The 9,456-nt window shown below is 51.3% G+C and overlaps 1 protein-coding gene across 2 annotated transcripts in view; it reads left to right on the top strand.

Annotated features, from left to right (window-relative positions):
• The first annotated feature begins 406 nt into the window (after positions 1–406).
• FOSL2 (FOS like 2, AP-1 transcription factor subunit) overlaps positions 407–9,456 on the top strand; it is a 23,822-nt gene continuing 14,772 nt past the window's right edge. For both annotated transcript variants that reach the window (XM_034659711.1, XM_034659710.1), the window contains exon 1: positions 407–541. In XM_034659711.1, the coding sequence (XP_034515602.1) occupies positions 443–541 (99 nt within the window). In that variant the 5' untranslated portion in view covers positions 407–442. The remainder of the gene's footprint in view (positions 542–9,456) is intronic.

The following is a 9,456-nucleotide window of genomic DNA, read 5'->3' as shown; positions in this document are numbered from 1 at the left end:
TTTTTGCCCTGTCTGAAATCGGGGGCCCCCCCAGACCTGGCAGGCGTGATCCGCCAGGCTCTTGTTCTTTTTTTAATTTCCAGTTTTTGATCGGGCCGGCTGTCCCGGCTGGGCTCCGGCTGCGCGCGGGAGCGGGAGGGCGCGCGCAGGGGAGGGACCCAGGGACGCGCGGACTTTTAGAGGGAGGGACTGGGTGGCCCGCGGGTCCCGCGGCGCTCGGAGAGCAGGGAAGAAGTGCAGCTCGAGGCGCTCGGGAGGCACGGTTCCCGGGCTGTCGCCGCCTCCCGTCCGCACCCGCCACCGTCGGGGAGAAGCCCGGGAGCGAAGACTAGAGCCCGAGGCGCGGCCGGCAGGGAGCGAGCGCGCAGCAGTCGGTGCGCGGCCGCGGCGAGGGCGGGGGAAGAAAAACACCCTGTTTCCTCTCGGGCCCCCACCGCGGATCATGTACCAGGATTATCCCGGGAACTTTGACACCTCGTCCCGGGGCAGCAGCGGCTCTCCTGCGCACGCCGAGTCCTACACCAGCGGCGGCGGCCAGCAGGTAGGTGCGGGTCCCGGGTGCACCTGGCGGCGCGGGCGGACCCCTGCCCTCCTCTCGTCGCCACTGCCTCTTTTGCTTTCTTTTACCATTTTTGGCTTGGCGAGAAAATTCCTTCGGGGTCACCACTGCAAGTTTCGGATTTTCGTGTTGTCCTGCCCATCCTTCTTTTCCCCCCCCCCCCTTTTTTTTTTTTTTTTTTTTAACTTGGAGCGGGGAGTGGGCTTGAAGAGCCGTCAAACCCTTTTCCTCACACTACATCTTACCCAGACAAGCTCCTGGAATTGCAGCCTCCCTTCTCAGGAGCCTGTTAACTCCTCTCCCAGATATCCCTCCCTCCTCCCCCCGCTGACTTCTCCGTGGTGGGCAAAAAAATCTTTGCACCCACCGGCCCCTCCCGACATCCAAGGACTCTGTTCCTGTGAGAGAACCCTCTGTCTTCCCCTGCTCTCCATCAGTCGTAATTTCTGAAAGAGGTTAGGGATTCGGAAACATGGTTGGGCTCCTTCAAGTAATCCAGAATGAGGGCGAGGGTTGTCGCTCTGGGAATAGGGTGCGAAGGTCAGGAAGGAGGAGGTCAGCCTTGATAGGCTTGGGGCCTGCGCCTTTGTGCCCTGCGCCCATCCATCTCCTGTTAGAGAAGGAGCTTGTACTGCCACCAGAAGGGGCCCTTGAGGGTCTGGGGAGGGGTACCTGGGACAAGGACGCCTGCAGAGAGAAGTGGGGGGCTGGGGGGGGGAAGGGACCTTAGGTTCCTGGGTGGTTCTGGAAGCGGAAAGGGACCTTAGGTTCATGGGTGGTTCTGGAAGCGGAAAAACAACTTGTTTCTAAAGCAGCCGGACTGGTTTGCACTGGAAGGATTGTGCATGCGATCTGTGTCTATAAATACCAGAAAGGTGCTGGTAGGGTGTCTGTCCTGTGCAGCAGCCACCCCCCAACCCCCAGGCTTCAGAGGAAGCTGGCTTAACAAACAAGGCCACTACAACCTGAAGCCCATCTCGGTCAGAATCTGCGGAGTCTCTGGCCAAGTTGGCTGCAGCAAGAGTTGCCCGGGTAAGGCAGTGGCCTTGGCCTCTAGAAGCCAGCCAGCCAGGAGGGGCTGGGGTGGGCTTCCCCAGGAGGGGTGGATCCTGCCAGAAAAGAAAATGGAAAACGGCTCTCTTTGGGATCTGAAGAGGGATACCTTGTTTCAAGGGATTCCCCATCCTTGGTGAGTCCCCAAAATGGCTTTTCTGTGTCTCTCCTGGTGCCCCCATAAGCACCCACTGTAGAGAACCTCGTCGGTGCATTAAGGGTGCATTCAGTGCACCCTTAATAATGAGCACCAAGGTGATGAGTTTTAAATCTGGTTCAAAAACTGATTTTGTTTGCTTTCCAGTCCCGTTGGTGGATTTAATTGAATCCAAATATCATGAGGCAACCGGTGGGAGTCATTTATACCCATTCCCTTACCCTCCAATTCAACAAGCTGCCAAAACGTACCCCTCCTCCTCCCTGAATCCAAAAGAGATCTTTTGAGATTTCGTCTGTCCCTTTTGCTGCCATTTTTTCATGGCAGTGATCACTGTAATATGACAATCTTGCCGCCTGGCTTTGCTCAGACCCTGGGGCCTGAATGGGAAGTCAGACCGGACATCAGTGCCCCGATTGAATAATCTGTGTCACTAGGGCTTTGAGCCCAGGATGTGAGCGGAGGCAATTCCCTGTTTTGGAAGAAAATCAGACAGGAAACCAGTGCTAGGAAGAAGGAAGAGAACTCAGTCCAGCAGGGTGTAATGGGGCCTCATTACCGAAGCAAAAAGCAGCTGTGGGCTAATTCCTAGCATGCTGTAACACATGAGGATTTTGCAATTAGTAAGAACTACTGCACGGGCTTCTCGCGTATTCGCCTGTTTGGCCTGGCAGCTTGAGTGAGGTGCCTTTCAAACCAGAGGGATTGGCAATGTAATTTGGCTTTGGACAAGTTTCTCAGACTGTCCACTCCTGGGGGAGGGGGGAGGAGGGGATTTTTCCATCATCTATCCAGCTTGGAGCAAAGCTGTTCTGTGGTCCTTGGGACCGACTTGAGAGGCTTTGTTATTTCACAAGTCTGCGCTAGGACCCCACCCGATCTCGGGCTCAAGGTAACTTTATTACATACCAGATACAACTTGTAATCACTTTATTTCTCTCAGCTTCCTTTACGGGGAGGCTTTCCTGGCATTTAGTGCTGGGCTGTCCAGCTTCGTGGCATCTCCATGGACCGGTCTGTATAAGAAAAGAAGGTTCTCTGGTTTTCCCTTGGGCCAGTAAATATTACTCCCCCCCCCCATCTGTTTGTTTGTGGGGTCTGATATTCCTGATAAGCTTGTTGCTGTTCACTCAACCCAGAACTTTCTTCTCTCTAGCTTAATAAAGCTCGATTTTAACACACGGCCACGAGTTCCAGGGGCTTTGAAGGGGTGGGGGGCAGATAACTCTTTGTTAAAACCACTCTTCTCGTATATGGCAGGAACTCCAAGCATGAAAAATATTTCCTGTTCCAGTTATAGTTTTAATCTCAAAGGTTGGTCATTGGTGATTTTGTTTTGTCAGTAATCGTTGCACACACCTCCCCCTCCTGGCCTTTTCTGTTTATTGTTGTTGTTTTCTCTCTCTTCTAACTTTCCTAGGAAAACACCTCCCAGATATATGCCCTGCCTGCCTGCCCGACTATTACGGTTTCAGGGCCTGAGCCTTACGCAATCAGCCAGTTACACAAACACAGGTCATTTCATAACTTGTTTTCATCAGCTGGGCCCCCTTTTAATGAAAAAACAAAACAAAAACAAGACCCAGAACTTTTCCAAGGCTGCCATTTGTCTATTCCTCAGATAACTTGTGAAAATAAACTAAGAGGGACAGTTCCTTTCTGGAATCAAGGAATACCAGACTAGCTCTCTTCTTCTTCGGCAACCGCCCTTTCCCAAGGGACAGACAGACAGACGCGCGCGCGCGCGCACACACACACACACACACACACACACACACACACAAAATTCCCCGGAGTGAACTTTTGCCAACTGTACCAGGCTGGGACATTCCTCACATCAAAGAACTTTTACCAGAAATGACTGTGATTCCCAAGTCAGTCCCAATCACACCTCTCTAGTGCCCCCTACGGGGCATTCTTAGAAGAACTGTCTGGGGAAGGTATTTTTCCAGCCCCAGACAGTGTTAACTTGGTGAGTTTTCGGAATTCTTAGGATTTTTTTCTTTTTAATTCGGAACAAATAAATGCCCTATATTTAACAGCAGTTTGCTAGGAACTGCCTGACTTTGAAATGCAGTTTTGGAAAAAAAAAATTTGTTCTAAATAAAACCTGGTTGAAAAAGGAGTGCTTTTTTTCTTTCCCTATTTTGATGTTTGTCTGTTCTTACGGTGCCAGGATTTCAAATTCCCAAGGCTTGTTTTCTTGCTGTGCTTGTATTAGGACACTGAGGATTGTTTGGGGAGGGGGGCTTCTGAATTGGTGGGAAGGTGGGAGGTGTATATTAAGGGTTTGGTGCCCCCTCCTCCCTCCCCCCGGGTTTTTTGTCTTTGATCTTGTAGATGTTGTAGATTAGGATCAAACGACATGTTATCCCAGGAATTTGTCTGTTCTACTGACTCTTGATGGTGGAAGTCAGTGTCACTTTTTCATCAAAGTGAACAGGGTGAAATAGCAGCCATGTATTGTCTGAGCGGAGGTTGAATTTTCCTCTCGAAACCCGAGTGCATTTCCATTGCTTTATTTCTGCCTGCCTTATTGTTCAAGGTGAGTGTCAAGTTAGGAGGCTCTTTTTTGTTTATTTTCTTTTTTTTAAAATTTATTTGAGAGAGAACACGATCGGTGGGGGGAGGGGCTGAGGGACAGGGAGAAGCAGGCTCCCCACTGGGCACGGAGCCCTGTGGGGCTGGATCCCAGGATCCTGGGATCCTGACCTGTGCCGAAGGCAGTCGCTTAAGCCCTTAACTGACTGAGCCACCCAGGCGCCCCTCTTCGTTTCTATCCTAATGCAAACACACCCGAACTTCCACATCCAAGTCACTGTGGTGCCCTTCGTAATTATTCCCGGAGGAGACCAACTACTTTGACTGCCGTTGCTCTTAGTCAGACTCACGTTCGGCAACACCCTTCTTTTGGAATCACCTTCAGCAAAATCTTTCAAAAACCCTCCCTGCTCACACATCTGTGTCCTTTGAGGCTGGATTTTGATATTTGGAAGCTGTCGAAGGATGTGCCATAGAAGGAATCAAGTCTGACATAGAAGGTATGGGTGATACAGCTGGGTCCAAAGTACAGTGTGACCCCTGAGTCATCTTGGTCCCCATCTCCAGAGTCTGCCCAGGAGAGCAGTCACCAAGACCAGGCACCTACCCCAAAGTAGGCCCTGTTGCCATCCATACTTCAGATTTTTCTTTTCCTCTCTTAAACAGGAAGCAAGGTGCTGGTTTTGAGAATTCAGGAAGCTAGCTTTGTGCTCTATTTGTTGAGAGAGGGAGAAAAAAATAGCATCATTACTTTATGGACATGTCTCATGCATGTTGCATGCGGTCTCTTTTGACGGCCACAACATTTCAACATGACGGCAGCTGCCTTGATTGAGGTGAATAGATCTGTTCCAAACCCCACTTGGTAACTCTATCCCTCTCCAACTCACTGGGCCAGAGAGGGAAGCTAGGCGTTCTCTTGCCCAGCACCATCTCTCGCTGGCGGTGACTTGGCCATGCTCACCGTGCTGTGGTTAAAGGGAGGATCAGATGCCATGCCGTTCCACTGAGTGCAAATGGGGTACACAGCATAGTGGGAATTCCACCCCTGCCCCCACCATGCTTTGGAGTAGGGTTTCTGGCTGGAGGGGCCCTGGGAAGAAAGAGACTGGGGAAGCTGGGTGGTAACTCCATACTGGCCACCTTCTCCTGTCCCTTGTTCTTTTTTTCTTCCTTGCTTTGCTTCACCTTGGCAGTGAGGACGAAGAGGAGAGTGTGCTTCTTTCAAGCGGAACTGGGGAAGAGAGGAAGCTGGCAGGAGGCCGGTCACCTGAAAGAGTGTTCATGTACTGTAAAATCTGGGGGAATCATGAGTCATTAGCAACCATTTCCATTGTGACACAAGTGGCATTCTTCAGATAGGAAAGATCAAAGTGATAATCCAATGTAGACTCTGTGAAGACTGGTGGAATTCCATATGGAAGGCTTTGGAGAACATCCCCAGTTTAATAGAAATGAGAACATTGGAATCAATCAGTCAGGGTGTTCTGGGGTGTTGGAAGCAGCAATTGTCCTTTCGCCTCTTCCCCTGAGCCAGTCTCTAGAGATTTCAGAACTTTTCTTTTCCCATGCTGTGATTTTTTTAAAAAGGGGTTCTTGGGGTGCCTGGGTGGCTCAGTCGGTTAAGCATCTGCCTTCAGCTCAGGTCATGATCTCAGAGTCCTGGAATTGAGCCCTACATTGGGCTCTCTGCTTACTGGGGAGCCTGCTTCTCCCTCCCCCTCTGCCTGCCGCTCCCCCTACTTGTGCACTCTTTCTCTCAAATTAAATAAATAAAATCCTTTTTTTTTTTTTAATTTAAAGTGGGGGGTTCTTAAGAGAAAGAAGCCAGTCCCTTTCCAGACATGAATAGTCATACCTGTCTGCCTGGTGAGACAGGTCACAGGTATTCATGGGGTTCATAGCTTGAGTGCTTGGGGGCCCAGTCGACGACCAGTGTGATACAGGAATGCCTGGCTGAGTGGATGGGCCGAGAACACTGACCCTCAGTGCAGCTCAAATGCCATTTCTGCCCAGCTTAGGAATTTCTGGGCCAAGCCCTGCCCCATCCATGTCTGTAGAAAATGAGAACCCAAACCCTACTTCCTAGACCCTTCTGCAAAGACTATGGTTGTGACCCTCATTTCTGAATCCAAGGCCCAGCTGTCAAGTTCAGGAAGGTCATTTTTCCAAATCATAAAATGCTAGACTGCAGGGACCTCTCTGACCTGATGAAGCCGGGTGACTTGAAGCTGTGTTCTGAGCTGTCTTCCTTATTGACTATGGGAGCAGGACTGAACAGCCCCACGGCCCCTTAAATAAGGGTGCTTCAGGATAAAGAGGGGTCTTTATGATGCCCACCAACCCACAACAAAGCTTGTAAGGGCTTGAACCTCAGCTTCTTGGTCTGGAGATTCAAGCTGGTGAGTGAGACTCCCTGAGTTACAGGAAGAGTTCTCTCTCTCTTTTTTTTCCTTTCATGTTTCCTCTCTTTATTCTTTCCCCCCACCCTGAGCATTAGGAGAGGGAATGGTTTTCTAGAAGGGGGGTCACCAAAGCACAGCCCAGGTATTTTTGTAAATAAGGTTTCATGGAACGGAGGCACACCTGTTTGTTTACACACTGTCCGCGGCCGAGTTGAATCGTTGCGACAGAGACCGCGTGACCCACAAAGCCTAAAATATTTACTATCTGGCCTTTTACAGCCAAAGTTTGTCACACTCTGCTCTAGGAGGTCGGTGGGGGCCAGTTTGTCCTTTTATAGGCATTCTTGCCCACCCAGAAGTCAACAGGATGACACAGTCAAATAAAGCATTTGGAGGCTTGGCCAGGCTGGCATGCCACCCAGCCATCGGGCATCTTCCATCCTGTCCCCGGAGGAGGAGCTTCCAAGGGGGCTGGAGAGCCCCAGGGACTCAAGTGAGGTCCAGGCTTACCTCCTCTATCCCCCCTCTCAGCACACACCCGGTGCTGTGGCAGGGCTCACATGGCTCTCAGGCCAGTAGCCCAGAAACCCTATCTTGGTTTCTGTTTAGTATTAACCCTCCCCTAGAGAACCATGACTACTCCCAGCATGATATTTGACTGACTCCTGGGTCTGTTGGCACAGAAGAGTGCCCGGCTGACTCCTGGGACCACAAAATGCTCGCCTCACCTCTTCTCTCCTATTCCGGGGTAGCTTTCTGAAGAATACCTTTGGAGAGGAGTCACATCTGCCAGATCTCCTTGACACTTGTGTGAGCGTCTCAGGCTCCTGGGGGAGACAAAAGCCTTCTTGATCGCAGCCCCAGTCCCCTCTGGGGATGGGACATTGTTTAGAGCCAGCATGTTATCCAGATGGCTCTACCTCCCTCCGAAGCAAGTTGTACATGCACTTAGAGGCAGTCATTACCTAGTGCCTTGTTTTTACTGCTGTCTTGTTTTGTCTAGACCCAGCCATTGCTGCAAGGAATCTGGCTGAAGGCCGGGGAGCACGTCCTGGAGACCCAGAGCGAGGGCCCCAAGGGCCCCCAGGGGGGCTGTGAGTCAGCTACTTTATTCCCAAGGGATTTTAGCCTCCCAGCGGTGCTTTCAGGTTTCCTGCTTGCTTCCCCTAGGCTCAGACAGAGCTCTTGTGTTTGTTGAAATGAGGAGTGAATTTCTTGGAGGCTTTCCTGAAAGAAAAGCTGACAGTTCCCTCACAGAGGTGAAGGGTCACGTTTGGCCCTCACGCTGGATGCCTCAGGTGTTCTTCAGACCCAGAACCTGACCTGGGGAGAGAAATGGAATAAAAATGTTGGGTGCTTCCCAGGAGTGGGAAGCTGGCAGTGTTTCCTGGAGCCGCCCCAAGCAGAGTGCATAAACGCAGTGAGGAGGCACCATCATGGCGGCTGTGGCGGTTGGTGGTGTGAGGACGGTTCTGCCGTCCATTTGTTGGGCGCGGTGTTTCTCAACCCTGGCTGCACTTAGAATCTCCTCGGGCATTTTTTTTTTTAAATACCTTATCAGAACCCCACCCCAGACATGTTATTTTAGAACTCTAATGGAGGCTGGCTCCAATGTTGGTGTTTTGGAAAGGCTCCTTGGAATATTCTAATGGGCAGCCATGGTTGAGAACCACCAGTGTGTTTTTATAACCAGTGATTAGAAGTAGCTACTTATTTAATCCTCATGACAGTGCGGTGAGTTTGGTGTTCAGATTCTCCCTCACAGATGGGGAAACAGTCCTCCGTGGTTCTGCAAAGGCCTCAAATCCAGGCCTCCTGCTCCTCCCCCGTTCCCATCCAGCAGCCCAAGAGAAACGTGGCTGTCTGGGCCTTCACGCTTCTGCACACTCAGCCACACTCCTGTGCTTTCAGTACTGTGCCCCTTCAAGGTCTAGCTCAGTTGTTCACGTTTCCTCTTTGAAGATCGTTTCATACTTGGATTCTTCCTTGTTCATTGCATCCTTCCTACACACACACACAGACACACACACACACACACCCAGCTCAGTCAGCTCCTGATAAAACGCCGAGTTGTCTTTGCCTTCCAAGATGACTCAGAATCCTTTGTACTGGGCAGCTGTTCTCGTAGAATTTCAGAATCCATTGCATGGGTAATTTCACAGAATCCCAGGATTCCTCACACTGGCGGCTCTCCTCGTGGAATCCCAGAATCCCTTGTGCTGGGCTGTGCTTTCTTCACCGGACACCCTTGACCTGGGGCCCCAGGGCAGTCTGGGAAGTGAGGCAGGGACATCCCTCCACCTAGGCTGGGGTCAGGCAGCTGGCAGGGGACTGAGCAAGGAAGGGGCCCCAGCTCCCTCAGTTACAGTGAGGTGCTCTAAGCTCCATTTTATTTACACAACAGGAACCCAGGTGTTGTCCCTCACCAGAGACAAAGACAAGGGTGGTGGCAGCTGATTTGCTGCTAATACTGCTACTCCTGGTTGGTCTGACCAGGCCAAAAGAGGGGCGATGCTATAGTCCCCGTGCCAATGAGAGCAGGATTTCATCTGGGGTCAGAACTATGGGGCCTCCTGGGGGAGAGGGACCGTCTGTAGGGACTCTTGGCAGGGATGAGCTGATGCTCTGAGGGCAGTAGGGGTGGGCACCAGCATCTGGGTCTGGATTTCCAGGAAGGAAAAATCAACACACAGAAGTTCATGTAGCACCATGTCTGAAAGCCCTGTCCTCTTTGTCAGGCC

This window comes from Ailuropoda melanoleuca, chromosome 4, assembly GCF_002007445.2.
Source record: "Ailuropoda melanoleuca isolate Jingjing chromosome 4, ASM200744v2, whole genome shotgun sequence".
Classification (NCBI taxonomy): domain Eukaryota; kingdom Metazoa; phylum Chordata; class Mammalia; order Carnivora; family Ursidae; genus Ailuropoda; species Ailuropoda melanoleuca.
Note: the sequence above shows the minus strand (reverse complement) of the source record. Positions and strands in the feature narration are given on the sequence as shown.